At 45.0% G+C, this 18,368-nt stretch overlaps 1 protein-coding gene across 1 annotated transcript; it reads left to right on the top strand.

Annotated features, from left to right (window-relative positions):
• The first annotated feature begins 1,216 nt into the window (after positions 1 to 1,216).
• Positions 1,217 to 17,795, top strand: appl2 (adaptor protein, phosphotyrosine interaction, PH domain and leucine zipper containing 2). Its single transcript, XM_023791284.2, has 21 exons — positions 1,217 to 1,742; positions 3,858 to 3,956; positions 4,356 to 4,415; positions 4,987 to 5,058; positions 7,035 to 7,122; positions 7,504 to 7,545; positions 7,971 to 8,029; positions 8,939 to 9,085; positions 9,335 to 9,417; positions 9,844 to 9,996; positions 10,337 to 10,525; positions 12,054 to 12,096; positions 12,425 to 12,481; positions 14,003 to 14,097; positions 14,213 to 14,368; positions 14,480 to 14,538; positions 14,733 to 14,907; positions 15,152 to 15,188; positions 15,324 to 15,479; positions 15,580 to 15,627; positions 15,855 to 17,795. The coding sequence occupies exons 1-21, from the start codon at positions 1,689 to 1,691 to the stop codon at positions 15,984 to 15,986; spliced, it is 2,004 nt and encodes a 667-aa protein (XP_023647052.2). The 5' UTR covers positions 1,217 to 1,688; the 3' UTR covers positions 15,987 to 17,795.
• Positions 17,796 to 18,368: the final 573 nt, after the last annotated feature.

Below are 18,368 nucleotides of genomic sequence, written 5' to 3'. Positions count from 1 at the left end.
CATTTCGGATTCGGCAGCACTGGATTCATAACAGATCTGCTAATTAGATTTCTGATGTCCTTCTGTTAAGGGTCACAGAAACACAGCATAGATGAAGTGAAAGAGGGAACTGTCCCCCAGCGATGTCATTTGGCCAAACCACAGGCAGTATAAATATGCTTGTGACAGAGTTTGCCCCCACCACCCCACCCCCACCCACAGTTATGCTGAAAATGTAGCTGCATCACCATGAAGCCCTGAGAGAGGAGACTAGCAGGGAACTCACTGAGTAAATTAGAGTGCCGTCTGGAGTGGAACAGTACTCAGCTTCCCCCAACGGCGTAGGTTTGGTCTCAACATCAGTAGGGGTCAAATTAGCCCCAAATCAAATCAGCCATGGTTCTCCTACAAATACTGCTAGGGACATGTGCCTATCATCCATAGCCAAATCTACACCCTTGGCCAGTCCCCAGATCTCAAATTTGCCTCCACACATCTGTCATGTGATTAGCTAAACCCCAACTAAAAAACTCCCCAACCCAACACACCTGTCTGCTCTAAGAACAACCAGTTCTCTGTCCTTTTCAAAAATCTTCCTCAAAAAGGGATCGTTCTCAACACTTCTATAGCGGTCATCGGGGGTAATCATAATTATGTTCGGGTGCGATTCACCATCTTGTGTCTCCACACCCCTAAGTACACTGAGCTTGGAGGACATTAACTCAACTGTATTGGATTTGCTACTGTACTGTATCTGTCCACTTGTGGCAAATTATAAACCTTTCATGTTTTCAAAGAATGCTTTTAAAATCTCGTTTGTACCAGGTGCCTTGTTGTAAACGTGAGTGTTGTGTTTTGTAAATGCTCAGATGTGTGAGCAAGATATGCAGAAATGTGTGCTACAACAACAACAGTCAACACAGCCTTCTTATTTTATTAATCTGCCTTATTGAGTTTTTACTTCTGGAGCAGAGGAACTTTAATCTGTCTCAGAGATATTTCAAATGACTAAAACATTGAATTATGCTGACATACTGTTAAAATCTACGCTTTTAAAACTGTAATACATTGTAATTTAAATTATTTGAAACCTTCGATTCAATTTATTGACTGGGCATCATTAATGGACGTTTAAAGCGTGCTACGTGTCGTGTAGAGATTACAAATGAATAATCTTCAATTTACACACTAGGGGGCGAAATTGCTGCACAAGCTGGAATAATCGAAAAGCATAATCGCCCAAGTCTCAAAGCAGACAAGATACGTTTGGCGAGGGAAATATGAACCATGTGTACAGTATTTAACTTTCTGTGTAAGTGATTCATTTTTACTGGCTGTAGTTATATGTTGTGTCAAATATTTAAAGACAGCACACGTGCGAGTTCTTTGGAAGTCTCTTGGCTTGAAATTGTTTATTAGGTAATAAACATACTCAACGCCATGTTTTTATTAAATCCATTGCAACTTCAGGAAACTTACGCAATGCCGAGAGACTGGGAGAGATAGCCCATCCATGCAAAATCCCTTATGTGGAAAAGGTGAATTGCATTTGTATTCTGGGCTGGAGGATTCCTTTCGAGGTCTGCTTTCCGTGCAGTTGCAATGATAGTCTGCTAACGCTACGTGTCACCCATTGCAACACACGGCTTCATGGGAAACATAGTCCATATCCTGAATAATTCAACATTGTTCCCTGCCCCGTGAACAAGATGCCGGCCGTCCACAAATTGCTTCTGGAGGAGGCTCTGCAGGACAGTCCGCAGGTAACCTTTTCAAGTTTATTTCTAATAAATTTATAAATCTGCCTGCGGCAAAATGGCCTGAGTGTAAACTTTTATATCCTAATGGAATCACCATGGCCAGCACCCAGTCCTGACGCTGATCTCTGCCCAGCGTCCATAAAGGTATTTTAGCAGCTCTAAGTTATACGAAATAACTAAATAACGCCGGCGTTATGTAGCATTGCAAGAAATGCAGCCCCGGTTTTATCCAATTAATGACGCGTTTCCCCGTTGAAATAAATAAATCCCCGTGGCAGAGTAAAAAAAAAAAAAAAAACGATTACAAGGAATAGATCGAAAATATTGCATTATGTCATCCTATGTCTGATGTATAAAATTAATAGCAAAGCCACCGCTGAAATCTGGATTCTGGAGTCGGAAAGCGGCAGCTTCCTATCGTGTGCATTTGCACGGTAGAACCAGCCTCATCGGGCCCGCGGTGGGAAACGGCTCCGATGTGCAGGAATCCGTAAAAATGAGCAATCTTAAGATCGCCATGACACATCTTCTGCTTGAAGACCACCACAGCCTTTCAGAAGGATGCTTAATTCCCTCTACACTTTAAGTTTTGATCTGTCGGACTGCGCTGTTTCTAGGGCTGATCGTGGTATTTGCATTCCCACTCCTTTACCCCATACTCTGCCCATCTCCATGTATAAATTAAAACAATGATAATAAATCACAAGCTGGTCGCGACCATAAACACCATCCTTCAAAAAACAGCCTTTGGCTTTTACTTTCTTATGCTTTTCGTGATATGCACGTTAATGTAACACCGTGAATTTTGTCACCGCCTAAGTTTAATTGTATGCCACAGCTACTGGTTAATGCAAATAATCGGGGTTGAAGGTTTCGGGAAGTGTTTTTAATACGGAACTTTCCCCCCATCTAAAGTACGAGCGGAGGCAGTTCGATCCCGCTCACACTTTGTTCTTTCTGTGGAAATCAGATCTATTACCGTTGTTCATGGTCAGTAATTGTACAGATATATATTTATCTACATTCCTTAAAATTAATTGATTTTATTCAGATTGTCGTAGAGATTATCTGAACGTGCAGTTGGTTTCTATATATTTCCAATAGATGCGTATGTTTATCCAAAAACACATGGATGATGCAGTATGTGTGCGTGAATTGGCATTTCTATGCCCTGTGATAGACTGGCACCGGGTCCTGGGTGCCTTGTGCCCTGTGATACCTCCGGTAGGCTCCAGCCCCCCCCTCCATCTCTGCCCCCGTGATGAGTAGGTGGAAGATGATTGGATATCTTTGGATGCAAAAACTGGGTCATTGGTTTGAATACAACCCAGGCTCCTTCTGTGGCAATTCTTCATTTACTCCAGTTTCCTCCCACACTGTTCAGGCAAACAGGTGATTCACAGTCATCCTGAGTGTGTAATTGTATAAGAAGACATTCTGTCAGCATGATTATGAGGGAACCAGACTGTGACTGCTTCTGTGTTACAGTGACCCTCATTGGGTAAACATCTGTTGAGAAAGCATGAATATTATTGGATGGGGATGTGAAGGTGCTGAGCAGGCATGTACATCTTAAGCTTTTGTACGGCATGCCATTTCTAAAAAAGTAAAATAATAAACATCGTAATCTCAGGTTGAATTTAGAGGATTTGAAATCTGTAGTTTGCTGGAAAGTCGTCTGCTGTTTACACGTGCTTTTTGAAAATATGGGCAAATGTGAACATCCCACATTGCAGGGGAGGGTGCCGTATATACGGCAGGAATGTTGACGCATGCTGGGAGGGGTGTCACATGACTTCCTCTGGCCAGTGCCGACGAAGCAGTGACCTGAGACTCATGACCGTGTTTTGCTCTTTATGTAAATAGTAGTTAAGCTTCTGTCACAGACGAAAGAAGAGCAGAGTGTTGGACTTCACAGGAGTGTTTAGAGGTGTTGTACCTGGAAGGTGAGCACCCTACACAGAAGATGGCATGTGTGCCCATCTTCCTAGTGATCGTGCCCAAAAACCCCCGTAACATCTAATCAGTGTTTCCCTAGGGCGTGCACACGGAGCGACAGGGTGAACATCTGACGTGCTCCATTATAGCCATTTGTTGTTGCGCTGTTTGCTTTTGCAGACTCGTTCTTTGCTCAGTGTGTTTGAAGAGGATGCTGGGACGCTCACAGATTACACCAATCAGCTGCTGCAGTCCATGCAGAGGGTGTATGGAGCCCAGGTATGAAACTCCAACAGCAGGGGGGGGGGGGGGGGGCACTTCTGTTTATGACAGTCTCAACTGTTAAATATTTATTAGTAGTATCTTTTGGGCTATTTAGCATGGAAGTCATAGAATTTGGGGATCGGTGATCACAACAACGAAATGTGTCCTCTACATTTGACCCATATGGGGAGCAGTGCTTGGGGACAGTACCTTGCTGGTCGGGGATTTGAACCAGCAATCTGTAAGGAAGCAGGACTTAAGCTTGGTGCTAATCGCGGGGCTGTCAGGGGTGCCATAGAGCAGGGAACTGTTGGCCTCAAAATATTTGGAACATGATTGGATTGGTCTGGGTCAGGGGCCCAGAATCTCCAGGGGAACCCCTGCTGATCATGGCTGCTTTGCTGTGCTCCTTAGAACGAGATGGGCCTGGCCACAGAGCAGCTCTCCAAGCAGCTACTGGAGTATGAGAAGCAGGTGAGTTTCGGCAAAGGAGTTCGATGTCACGCCGCAATGTATTTAAAGCCATTACCTGACAGCGAGAGGATGGGCGAAGGCGGAGTGGCAGGTTGTGTTAATACCGACTTCTGCTGCAGAACAGTTTGTGGTCCACAAACTGTCTGAAGACAAGGAGCGAAAAAAAAAAAAACCCTGCCGTGCGTGAAACATTTCCTCAGAGACAGAGACGGAGACAGCGCTCGTACAGCATCACCTGTCCAAAAGCATTCGAAAAATGAACCGCCTTGAGATGAATACAGTGAGCAGTCCATGATCGGATTTTGGTCACTTACGTGACTGAGACGTTCGAGATCTCATGATCTCAAAGGTGTGTTTACAAAAAAAAAAAACACACCCCCATTTACGCACCGTGAACGTTAATGAGCCGTTTGGCCTGTTTGCTGGAGGGTGTGGTGGATTCTTCAGGCTGGGAACAGCATTCATGGAATCAGCTGTTGTTTTATTTTCCTAATGTAAGACATGACAAAATATTTATTGATGCAGACTCCTTTATTACCACTTTTATTTATTAATACCTTTTCTTTTGTAGAATTTTGCCCTGGGGAAGGGCGACGAGGAGGTCATCAGCGTGCTTCAGCATTTCGCTAAAGTCGTAGAAGAGGTGAGACTCAGATTGACGTGCCACACCTACAAGCTCGGTCGGCGTCTTTTCTGGGTCAAGCAAGACGCACGGAACCATGCCACGTGTTTCTCACCAGCACCAGGGAGACAGTCAGCATCTCTCGCGTGTGAAAAACAGTCGGTGGGGGGCATGTAGGAGGAAAGGGGTTGGCAGTAACCCAGGTGGGGAACAGAAGGGAGAGGGCGTGGAAGATGGGAGCAAACCCCCCCCCCCCGTTCATGCAGCGAGGGGTGTTAGTGGTGGGGGACACAAATTAAAGTGCAGCTTGGGAACATGATGTAAACCTTTACTGTGGAATATGTCTCTGCTCGTTAATTTAAAAAAAAAAAAAAAGGTGAGGAAGTAAACAGTTACTAATAGAAAACTCTAGATCTGTACATTATGGTGGGGGCCGTGTGGCTCTGTGGGTTCGGACACCATGATCAGAAGGTCGTCGGCTCCAATCCCGGGTTTGATGTAGTGATTTCTCCATCGCGCCCTTGAGCGAGGCTCCTGAGTGCCCAGTTTCTCTGTGACCTGTGGCCTGTGACCTGTGACCTGTACTACGAAGCGGGGTTACTGGCTTATCGGGGTAACTTGTCAGACTTAAGGTAGTCTGGGCAAAATGTAAGTGAGCGAATATGAAGCCCATTTAAACTGTGGTACCTTAAATCTGACAAGTTACCCCAATAATCCAGTAACCCCGCTTCGTAGTACAGCCCACAGGGGACTGTCTACCCCTGCTTTCTCAAGGCTGAGTTACTTAAAAGCATCTGCCAAATAAAAAATATATAAATATGTGAGAATTACAGGTAAGCCAGTTGTTTTTCATGAATTTTGCAATGGAGTTTCCTGTGTAGTGTTTTAGAGCAGAGTTAAAATTAGAAAATTAACACCAGGTAAAGTGTTGTTGTTGTTGATGTTATTGTTGTTGTTGTGGCTGAGAACTTTGGCACCTGACAGTTAGAAGGTGATGCGCAGCCCCTAGTGGCTCTTCCTGGGACTGCCCCGGGTGCTGAGCTCAGGAGGAGGTCTCTTTGGCATGAACTGCACGCGGCCGAACCTGCCACCTGAAACTGGACGACACACGATCCGAGGGCCTGTTTATGATCGTTGAGGGAAAATAACAGAGGTGAAAACCCAAGCCTCAGGCGGCATTTTGCTAGATGAAAGGGACCCAGGTGACAGGATACTTGTTTCGTCATCGGAGAGACTAGCAGAGGTTCTCGGATAGTTCCTGCTCTCTCTCCACCTTTGTTCTGGTCCACAGTTCACACAGTCGAGCCAGATAATAAAAGCCTATGACAGCACTCGACTCAGGTGTGCAAGTTTTAAAATAGACCAAAATGTAAGCAGGCTTTTGAGGCTTCAAGAAGAACATCAACTGTAATATTAAAAAAAAAAAAAACTAAAGTTATTTCCTGGTTCTAAAGCTGCCCTGCGGGTCTAAGCTGACTCTGAGTGTGTAAACAAACTTGCATGTATCAACAGTTTAATTCGTGTCTCAACCTCTTGGGATTTAGTTTTTTATAAACTATTCAGAAATCAGTCTAAGTAAAAACTCTTAACCTTCAGTAAAACCGCAGAACTAAATTACAGGCTGATTTTGCTTTGGATTGGTTTTGCAATATTTGCAGTCCTAGTATTCAGGGTAAGTTCCCACAGTTTGCCTGGAAATATTACGGAGATATATTTCTGTGTCTTTGACAGTGAATATCGAGGAGAAGCCATGATGCTTGGCTTTAGAAACATGAAACAAAATAAATCACTTGAGTGTTTGATCAGAATAAGCCTGATTCATATCTATGATGATCATGGTGTCATTTGAGATTGTCACTTTCTCTGCTTATATTTACAATGCGGCATTTTAAACCTGGGATTAGGGAACTATACAGCATGCAGTGCTGGGGTGTCTGTAGAATTTCTGCTTGCACACACGGGACAAGGCTCAGTGTGTCCATTCGCTCTTTCCGTAGCTGAACTCCCTCCACGCTGAGCTGGCCACTCAGATGGCAGAGAAGATGGTCTTTCCCTTGATCCAGTTCAGAGAGAAGGATCTCACAGGTAATCCTCACGTTTCTGTGATACTGACACCGCTGTGATCCATGAGGCTGACCTGTTGAAATGGCCTTTCAAGGATCAAGGATTTTTTTAATATATATATATATATATCTGTGAGATCACTAGGAAATATTTTCAATAAAGAAGCTCTGTACATTTTTGCATGTATCCAGTCCATACATGTATGTAAATATGATGTATACTGATAAAACTACATTGCAGTACCTTTATAAGAAATTATTATTATTATTATTAGATAAAAACAATAACAATAATGATAATAATACAGCAGAAGCTTCACAGTGACACAAACCATGACTGCAAAGCTTTGCCTGTTGAACAGGTTTGACTCTGCTTCATTCCTCGATTGTTTTTGTTTTTTAGAAATAAGCACTTTGAAAGAGATTTTCGGCATTGCCACTGATGGTATGTACATACAATTACATTCTCCCCAAAAATGTTTGAGCATGTTTGCTGAAATTTCTCAATTGGCTGTGGTTTGATTAATTAAAATCTGGAGATGCTGGTGAAGCACAGCCTTCACGCTTCTTACTGCCTTCTTGTAGAGCTTGAGGTGTCCGTGGTGAAGCACAGCCTTCACGTTTCTTACTGCGTTCCTATAGAGCTTGAGGTGTCCATGGTGAAGCACAGCCTCCACGCTTCTTACTGCCTCCCTGTAGAGCTTGAGGTGTCCATGGTGAAGCACAGCCTTCACGCTTCTTACTGCCTTCCTGTAGAGCTTGAGGTGTCCATGGTGAAGCACAGCCTTCACGCTTCTTACTGCCTTTATGTAGAGCTTGAGGTGTCCATGGTGAAGCACAGCCTTCACGCTTCTTACTGTCTCCCTGTAGAGCATGAGGTGTCCATGGTGAAGTACAGCAGGCTTCCGAAGAAGAGGGAAAATGAAAAGGTACAGCTTCCAGGCTGAAGAGGCTCAGGCCAACACTTTCAGCTAGAAACGGTTCATGAGTGAAGTTTTTTCACGTACCTGTCAGTCGTCTTAATGGTGATTCCTCTTTGTGTTGGTTGACGTGTATTCAGTGGGGTTGACCTTGTAGTACCGGATGCTCTGTTGACACTGATAGATGACCTTGTCCTCACAGTAGCATGTCTGTGGGGGGAGGGGGGAAGATATCAGTCATCAGCATAATATGCTTCACGTTTGTATGTGTCTCTGTGTCCACACAGTGGTGTGATATTGCTTATTTGTAGTTGAGTAACCCTCAGCCCTTTGCTGTGTTATCATCTTTTTGTGGGTGAGTATGAGTCTAAACGGTCATGTGGTACAATGTGGCTTGAGGCAAATGAATGTCCGTTGCATTACTGTTTGTTTTTAGTTGAGTCTCTGTCATCATAATAGTGATTTTGTTTATAGTGCTTCATACTATGTGGAATACCCGTCGTCACAGTTGAGTGTTTTTGTTCGTAGATGAATATCTGTCCTTATGGAGATGTCATTGTTTCTCAGTAGGTGACTATATCTCTGCACAGTGGCCTGTTACTGTATTACTTGAGGTGAATATTTGTAAGCTGTTGTCTTGTCTGTAGCTGATGACGATCCCCACTGTGGTGTTATTGTTTTGTTTGAATTTAAGTAGTAAATATATCTTCACACAGTGGCACGGTGTTGACGTACTTGAGGTGAACATGTGTCCATTGTAGCTTTTATGTAGAACATTGTCCTTACTGTGGTGCGTTATTGGTTATAGGCGCATATCTGTCCATGTAGTGGTGTGTTAATGTTTTCTGGCTTTTATCTGGAGGTTTGCGCGTGTCCTGATGCAGGTGGTAAGTGTGTTGCACATGCCCCATCCTGCAGGTGAAGGCAGAGGTTGTTGCAGAGGTGGCGTATTCACGGAGGAAGCAGCACCAGGCCTCCCTGCAGTACTACTGTGCCCTGAACGCGCTACAGTTCCGCAAGCGGGTGGCCATGCTGGACCCTCTGCTGGGCTACACGCAGGCCCAGGTAGGCCGGACACGCCTCCCAGTTCCGGTCTCTCGCCTTTCATCTGCTGAGTCCACAGGGGCGGGTTTGTTGTTTCTAGGGCCCGACTCAAAAAGTCACTTCGGGGCCACCCCTAGTGTAGTGATTGTTTTTGGCCAGTAGGGGGCTCCCAAACCTCAGGAGCCCCATGAAAATGCGTGGTTTGAATAGTGAACACCACTGCGGTATGTCCCACTTCAGGGTTTCTCATTCTTTATTCTCTCTGTTCAGATGAACTTCTTCAGAAAAGGCATGGACGTCGTCTCCAAGAAGATGGACAGTTTCCTCATGTCAGTCTCTAACATGACACAGAGGTAAAGCTGGGTGTTTTACCTGCTTGTGAACCTGGAGTGACTCTTACATAGTTTTCTGAGGTGTTTTATTGAGTCTTGTGCCACTTTGGAAATCAAAATGTTGGTCAAGCCACATTACTACTGCCGATTCGTACAGGGCACCTTAAAGGCTCTCAGTCATTATAAACTCTGTAAGCTTGACAGGGGAGAGAATGATCAAATAAGCCGGTTATATGATCATTCCCATTAATTGGAATCATGTGACTTACTGATCATAGCGTGATTTCTGGAAAGCTGCACAGAGCATAAACAGCAATGCATAAACAGCTGTCCATAGTTAGCGTCTCCCTTTGGCCGGTGGATATGATGCAGTTCAGCCTTTAGTCTGTGTCTTATTTAAATAAGGAGATTCTTTCTTTCTTTCTTTCTTTACTCTCTCACTATTAGCATTCAGGCCCAGCTGGACTCGGAGGCGGAATCTATGCGTATGTCTCAGAGGGACCTGCTCTCCGTAGACGACACGGTCTACATGCCCGACCGCGACCGTGAACCCGTAAACCGCACCCTCATCCAGAAAGCCGGCTACCTCAACATCAGGAAGTATGGCAGCCTGTGACATCACTAGATTCAATTTTGTGTATTTTTTACAAGATTTTAATAAATTTTTTGTTCTCCCAATTAGTGGTAATATTACATTTGCTGTTTAAAAAATACCACTAGAGTAATGAAAGATTGTCCCGGAAATGCCTGTTATCATAATGAGAACGTAAACAACAGCATACTTAAAGACTCTGTTAAACTAATGGGAATAAGCACTGCGTTTCCGCAACAGGAACAAGACAGATTATGAGCAATTTTCCAAACGGAATGCAGGCTGTGTTTACAGAAAATGAGCCATTTCAAATTTCCTTTTCCCTCTGTCTCCCTGCCCCCCCCCCAGCAAAACAGGCCTAGTGACCACAGCCTGGGACCGGCTCTATTTCTTCACCCAGGGAGGTAACCTTATGTGCCAGCCGCGAGGCGCTGTGGCGGGGGGTATGGTTCTGGACCTGGATAACAGCTCCGTGATGGCGGTGGAATGCGAGGACAGGCGATACTGTTTCCAGATCGCCTCCCCGACTGGAAAAACGTACGTAAACCGCTAGGGGAATATGTCTCTGCTAGGGGAATATGTCTCTGCTAGGGGAATATGTCTCTGCTAGGGGAATTTTGGTCTTTTTTTTTTTTTTTTTTTTTAAACCAATCAATAATCATGTCGATATATAACTGTGCTAACATTAGAAAGTGAGTGACTGGTTTCTTTGGTAGACCTTCATTTGTAGTACAACTGATAAGCGATCAAACATGCAAATTATTGTCTGTTTTTCCTAACTTTGTAGAACCAAACAAAAACTTTTTATTCATTCAGAGGATCTTTAACATCAGTTGTAGTACTTCAGTTTTTGCTTGTCAAATTAGTATTCTGACTGAAGTGCTGAGGGTGTGTCACCTTCTCAGTTAGTGACATCCTCTGCCCCACTGTCCGGGTGCCACTAGCTCTGCTTCTCAATTATTCATACCTCGGTTGAGTCAGAGAGCATTTCGGCCGCTGGGATGGCTGTACTCCTCAAACAGTTCGCATTTCCAATACACAGTGCTCTCAGAGTCTTGGGATACTTGTTTCATTCAGTAAAACAATTGAAAAATGATTGGTTTCATAACAAGAATCATTACTTCATTCATTTACAAGAAATATATATTGCATGAGAAACAGCTGGTTGTTTTAAAGTAAAACATTTCAAATACTAGTAAATTGAAGCCCACGTTATAGTTTTTAAAGAACTGTTCTGAGTTAAATTTCACTGACAGTTAGTCTCATTTGGTACTTTGCAATAATTAAAAACACCAAACATTTGTTTATAGAATCCCTTTGGGAGCCAGTGACTACAGTTGCAATTAATAGCAAAACGGCAAGAACAGAATTAAATAAGTCAGTCAAAAAAATTGTCACACTTAGTGAAAAGGTCTGTATAGAAGATGAGTGCAGATATGTTAAACATTGCCTGTCAGGGGACTTTTGTTATGAAGCCAGTAATTTGCAACATTATTACAAAATTAAAGTGTTCCAAGACTTTGTGCAAGGACTGTACCTTTGGGAGTATAAATCTGTGAGATGTGTTCATTCATGGCATCTCGAGCCCCCCCCCTCCCCCTCCCCCCGTCTGCTGCCCTACTTGTCAGCGCAAGAGTGAGTGAGTGTCCAATTGGTTAACTAGTATGATGAGAAGTAGCGTGTTATCAGATAGCCTCAGGAAAGATGGCTGGGTTACATTTGGAAGGTAAATGGACCTGTCTCCGTGGTTACAGACCCTACAGAAGGCCCCCCCTTTGCTCGTCATTGCTTCCTTGTACTCTATGACTAAATATAGACGTGTGTGATTGATTGTCAAAAGGCTGTGGGAGATGAATGACTTGAGAACTGGCCCAGACTGTTCGTGATGCCTTATTCCGGCCATTGGTGAGGATTCTCTCTCATCTCTGTCAGCTTCTATGTAGTTGCTTTAAAAATGATCGTCTTTGAGAGCAGGAGGGTAATTAATCTGCCGCACGACCAGGTACAAGGGGCTCGAAGGGAAATTTGTCAAATGTTAATTACAAGCCTGTGGTTTATGTTTCAGGTCTCTAACCTTGCAAGCAGAAAGCAAAAAAGAATATGAAGAGGTATTTCTTTAATGTTTTATGATTTTATGCAAGATCATAGCTGTGGATTGAGTATTGGAGGAGTTCAGGTCTCCTTCCATTTAAGGGGGTTTAATCGGCTGGTTTTGATTATTTTTTTGGGGGGATTACAACCCCCACCCCCTCAAAATTTATACCCTTGATTTAAAATTTTTTTTTAATGAAAATACCCTTTATATTATACACCCTGAGGAAATTAAATTGTATATATCCATTTAGTATTTAGCCTGTATTTATTTCATATTATTAATGACATATATTCTCCAGAAAGGACATGCTGAGTTATTTATGGGAACCTCTTGTCCTACAGTGGATCTGCAGCCTGAACAACATCTCCCGGCAGATCTACCTGACAGACAACCCCGAGGTGGGCCTTTGCCAGAAAACCAGTCACACCTCAGCCTTCGACATCCACAGCGAAACCTGGAGAGGAGCTCTTCCGGCTCACCTAGACCTCACCAATTCTGGAACGTTCTGTCCTTCAAAATGAGACATTTCTCGGTCAGATGGATGGATATGCTGTCCTTCCATCAAACACTGTTTCTAATCACATGTTCGCACTGTCAGAAAAGTGCACAAAACCCCACAATATTTAATGGGATTTAATCAGGGTTTAATGCCTCCAGGTGCATGTGTGTGTGTCAGAGATGGCGCAAGGCTGAAGGTGCCGCTGTCTCTCCATCTGGACTCCGAATGGGCTGATAGTCATCTCCAGGTCTTACATAGCGGCCCAGGGGCAGAGACAGCTTAGTACCTAACCCTTTGTCTCCTTGGAGACAAAATATGGCTCCTGTTTCCGTCGGCTACACCAAAGCAAACATGCTGGTGGACTTTGTTCCTCGTTTCCTCAGCTGGTTCCTCTCCCTGCTCGTATCCCATCATACAGCAAGCAAAAGGGAAAAAAAAAAAACCAGATTGTAGAAGCATAGCCTTAGGGCTGACATACCAAATGGAACTAGGCTTAATTGAACCGCTGGCTATTAACAGCCACACTGCTGTATAATTCTGAGGAGAAGAAGGGCTGGTCCCTGAAGACGCAGCACATTTACAAGGTCGCTTTTTCCAACGTGCAGGAGTGTGCCTTCTAGTGGCGAAAGCTGGAACAGCCACGTAAACGCCGTACAGAGCAGATACTATTTATGATCAAAAAAAGACACATCTGCCGCGCCAGATGGCAATGACAACACAGCTAGAAATAAGCACATAGCACATCAACGCTGCATAGCATATGTTCTAAAAAAGAAACGGCTAATTATTTTACAAAATGTCCACATTTTAAGCTGGACTTCTAATTTACATTTGTTTAGCAAACGCTTTTGTCCAGAGCGACGTACAAGTGAGGAAAACGGCAGATTGCGGATGTAATTTGTAGCTTATAAGCCCCCCCACAGCTCTGAGCAGTAGTGATGTCTGCTTGTCAGTGGCGCTGACAGTTCTGGGTGTTTCCCAGAGGCTTCACAGACCTGATTTTGCCGTCTTCTCTGAGGTGTCACAGGTGAACGATAACTGGAAAGGCAAGTGCAAATTACAGTGATTTGCTAAGTCAACACATGGCATACATGAAATATGAAGTTTATGACGTTACTCTTCCGTTGTTACGTAGGGAGTGGCTGCGACCTGCGGGGTAGGACACCATTTATGATCAGAAGGTTTCCAGTTCAAATCCCTTGGTTGACGTAGTGACGTCAGCATTGGGTCCTTGAGCAAGGCCCTTCACCCCCAGGGTTTGCTTTTTCAAAAACAAGGATGTTCTAGATTAATGTCTCTCTATCCTGCTTTGCTGTTAATCTTGTCCCTTATCGAGCCCCGATAATCGGGGTATGGTCTGAGAGTGACCTAATCCCGGTGAATGTCATGGAGGTTGACCATCCCTCTCTCACGCTCTCAGGCAGTGGCCATCAGGCTGAACCAGACGGCTATCCAGGCGGTCACTCCCATCACCAGTTTCGAGAAGAAGCATGAGGGGTCACCCAACCGTGAAAGGTCAGAGGCCGCTATACTTAGCCATTTTACTTGAGGGACTGGGGTGGTGTTGGGCGTTGAACCCAATGCTGCCGGTAGTGTGCTGAAGTTCTTGTTCTCCTTCCCGTGGCCACAGAGCCAAGGCTGGCTCCACGCAGCCGTCCAGCGAGGCCCAGCAGAGGGAGCCCAAAGCCCCAGAGCCAGAAGAGTTGATCGCTCCTGGGACACCCATACAGTTTGACATCATGCTGCCCGCTTCGGAGTTCCTGGACCAGAACCGGGCTGGTGGGAGGTATGAAGCCATGAGCTGCTAACAGAGGGGGGTGGGTCTGCTCAGGATGGGTTTGGGCGTGGGCTGGTGAGGGAGGGGGGGTTTACAGCTTGTGTTTTTTTCCCCCCACAGACGTACAAACCCATTTGGGGAGACTGAGGAGGATAGTGTCACAGATGGAGAGTCGGCTGGTGAGCTGTGAACAGTCTGTGAGCGTCATCGGGGGGTTTGGAGATTAATCTTAAGAAGTAGGAGACTCACGAGGCATGCACAGGATATGCTCTTATTAGGACGGCCTCCAAATTAAGTCCGGAGTCACTCGGGGCACATGGCAGACGGTGGGCTCTTCCTGGTCTTAGTCATGATTGGCCTGTGTTCCGCGCAGACTCACTGCTGCAGCAGGTGTTCGCTGTGCGATTCCTGGGCTCCATGGCTGTACGTTCTGGACACAGCCCCGAGGTCATCTACGAGGCCATGAGGCAGGTCTTGGCTGCTCGCGCCATCCATAACATCTTCCGGACTGCCGAGTCGCACCTCATGGTCACCAGCGGTTCCCTCAGGTGAGACCAGGGATGTTTCTCATTCCCAAAAATGCATCATACTTGTGGTCTCGGCAAGAACGGTCTTGCTAACTTGCTTCCCAAGAACTAACTTGGGGCGCAATGAATCATGGGATTGGTCTTGTTTGGTGAGGATGCAACCGATGTATCCTTGATATTTGGGGCAAGAACAGTATCTGGGGATTTTTTACCGTCCTGTGACCAGAATTGTTTGTTTATTTATTGTCTATATTATTTTTCACAGGCTGATTGACCCTCAAACACAAGTTACTAAGATAAGTGTAAGTGTCTCCTAGTCTCCTTGTCTTGTCTCGTCTTCTGGTGCTTGGCAGTAGATTCAACCATTTGTATAGCGTGCCCTGCATGGCTACGACAAGGACCATGTCTCACTGTGACATCATCTTGGCTCCTTCCAGTTCCAGCTGCAGGACGTGACCCAGTTTGCAGCCCACCAGGAGAACAGCCGGCTGGTGGGATTCGTGGTGGAGAGCCAGGACTGGGCTGAGGGAGGCGAGGAGGGTGAAGCCTCCTACAGTGCCTTTGTGTTCGAGAGCAACACGGAAGGAGAGAAGGTGCGGGTCGCCTTGCAGAATAAACCCGCATGTGAGAACCTTCATAGTGGAAGGACATAGACATGTAGCAATAACTAATATTATAAACCCTTTCTTACAGATATGTTATACTATCAGTCTAGGCAAGGAGATCATCGAGGCCAAAAAGGTAAGACGCATTTTTAAGCTTGAGTTATTTTTTATGATTGTACCCTACTGGTTCTTGTAATTAAGAAACAGAGAAGTAAAGAAAATGGAAGTTGGTCTAAGAAATTGCTTCCCAACACTAAACTTCCTCTGTTTCTGTCTTTGAGGTGTCTCTAGCTTTAGGCCGGTGAATTTTATTGTAGAACTCTGTGGATTTCCCGGCATGATGACCCCGACATGTGCACACAGGACCCCGAGGCCCTGGCTCGACTGCTAAAGTCCATGCCCCTGACAAGCGACGGGAAGTTCCTGCTGCTGGAGGGCGAGGTGGGCGGCGCGGAGAACGGTGCGGGCCCAGACGGGCTGGAGTCCGAGGCCTAGCCAGAAAGCGGCGACGGCGGGTGCCTGGATCTCTACCCCAGAACTTTTGTACAGCCCATCATTCTCTACACGTCCCTCACGTGGGTCTTTAGGGAGAAGCTTTCTCACACAGGGACGGCGTGTCGGGACCGTTAACATAGCAGTTCTCCTGGTGGAAGTTACGGAAGGCTTTTAGCGCAGAGTTTGTGTTGCGGCTGATCTGTGACGCCCCTGTAATCAGTAGGTGGACTTTTCCATGTGACTTTAAGGTAAAGGGCTCATCTTGAGCCAAAATCCTGACCCCGCCCACAGGTAGAGGAAAACCCGCTCTCACTTCTGCACTCAGCACCCCACTGCATTTTTCTTTCCTTCTGCATCTCTACAAAAAGTTGCACTTTAAAGGGGGGGGGGGGGAGGGGGTTCAAACAGACGGCAGGTTTTCTTTTCGTTAATCCATGCAGATTTGCGGTAATCCTCTGTCGAAGACAGACTGACCTTAACCCCGTATTTAAATTAGTGGTCTTTTAATCAGGAGCCAGATGGGGAAATCCTCTGAAAGTTGGCTTTGGCTGAATGAACCCACAGGGGTGAATTCCACCGGGCCAAGATTGTATTATATTTTGGGGGAAAAAATAACCTGATTTCACGTGGGAGACGTTTCGAGTTTTTTTTTTTTTTTTTTTTGACAAGCCTTGAAAAGAGATCCCACAGAGAAGTTTGAAGGTAAAACCTAACCCAAGGCATATCTGTCAGCTGTACTGTCAGTGCTGAGGTTTTAATATCTGCTTCGAATTGCAACGATCTGACGGAAGAGCAACGTTAACGATGTCGAGCACGTCCCTGAGGTTTGATGCTGGAATGTCGCTATATCAAAGGTAAAATGGGGCTTCAGTAACTATGGCTCAGACGAATGCTTACAGCAATGCAGATAAAATAATGACATCGTGTCTGGGAAGGATAGAGTGCCCAAGCCATCTAACATCTTTGAGGGGCTGTATCAGCTGTGATAACACCCGCGGCCACTTGATGGCACTGTTGTGCAAACGGTGCACTTGACTCACAATCGGGCCTCTGTCTTTTGAGCCATGACATGATAACGAGTGTATTTTGCTTGCATTAAGGTGCACCTGATTGTGACCGGTGAAGTATCATGTTTACAGTGCATGCATGCGGTTGTGAGATTTGTCTGTTTGCATTTAATTCAATACCAGCCATTAAGAAAACCGATATCTATTTACATTATGTAATATACGCCTAGTCTAACAATCAGAATCTGTTGCTCATTGCATTCTTTGAGTTGCATAAGAATGAGGTCAGAAAAACAGCAAAGTTGCACACTAATTGAAAGACACATTTGCCTTTAATTGTTGTAGACTCTCCTAAAGGTCCTTGCATAATGCTCCTTGCCGATCTTGTTTTTTTTTTGGCTACCTAACGGTTATTTTGGCTTCTGAAAGGCTGTTGTCACAGATTATTCATTTCGTCTAATGCTGTTAGTATTCATAGAATGAAGGAATGGGAGGTGTGGAGCTTTATCATTGTTTACATGTCAAACTGTGGAAGGAGTCCTTTCATCAGTGGGATGCAGTCTCCATTAATGTCAATTGTCCTTTTCCCCATAACGCCTCCTGATTCAACTGCCGTGCTCTTCACTGATTGGCAAATGCTTTTTATAATTTTTTCGTGCATCTAAATTTTTTTCAGGACTACAGCCAATTAAGATGCCCATGTATCCACTTCTTGTAAGGCATTTAACATACTTTGGCCTAATATTTCATAAATCCTTCTTATTCCTGACCTTTAATAAAATTAAACGCCTTTTCTTTTGTATTTTCTTACATTTTCTTTATTTATTCCACCCCCGAAGTATCACTTGCGTGACCATTATCATGGAGGACTAGAGAATTTTCCGGAACTGCCGACCAGTTTTCCTTTTGAGTTTAGGATGAATGGCTATTCTGAAAATTAATTCTTAGCATGTCACTAAAAATAGTGTGTGGTATCAGCATATTAATGTAATAATTAAAATTCGGGGGTCAGGAGTGTGTCGATAGGAACCTCGCTGGGATTGACGGGTGAAAGTGACAGACGAGAAGAGGACAAGATGAAAGAAGTGGCAGATGACGAGTCAGTGTGACGGCAGTGGCCTCCTCACCTGGCACTCCATCTCCAGCTGCTGTCCTTGGGCTTGTCGTCGGACGGGCGCTGACACACTTACCGTCCTGCTGGCAGGAGGGAGGCTCCGGCATGTACCAGTCTCACAAAACTGGACCGACTGGATGCGGTTCAGATGCTCGTTCAGTCACTTAAACCACAAAAGACGGTGATTATGACGCCGGATTTGTCCGAAGGCCGTTAAGCAAGCTTTCGGATTACTTCACCGGAATAGGATTTACTAACGGA

This window comes from Paramormyrops kingsleyae, chromosome 1 (genome assembly GCF_048594095.1).
Source record: "Paramormyrops kingsleyae isolate MSU_618 chromosome 1, PKINGS_0.4, whole genome shotgun sequence".
Classification (NCBI taxonomy): Eukaryota; Metazoa; Chordata; class Actinopteri; order Osteoglossiformes; family Mormyridae; genus Paramormyrops; species Paramormyrops kingsleyae.
This window is presented reverse-complemented; position numbering and strand designations above follow the sequence as displayed.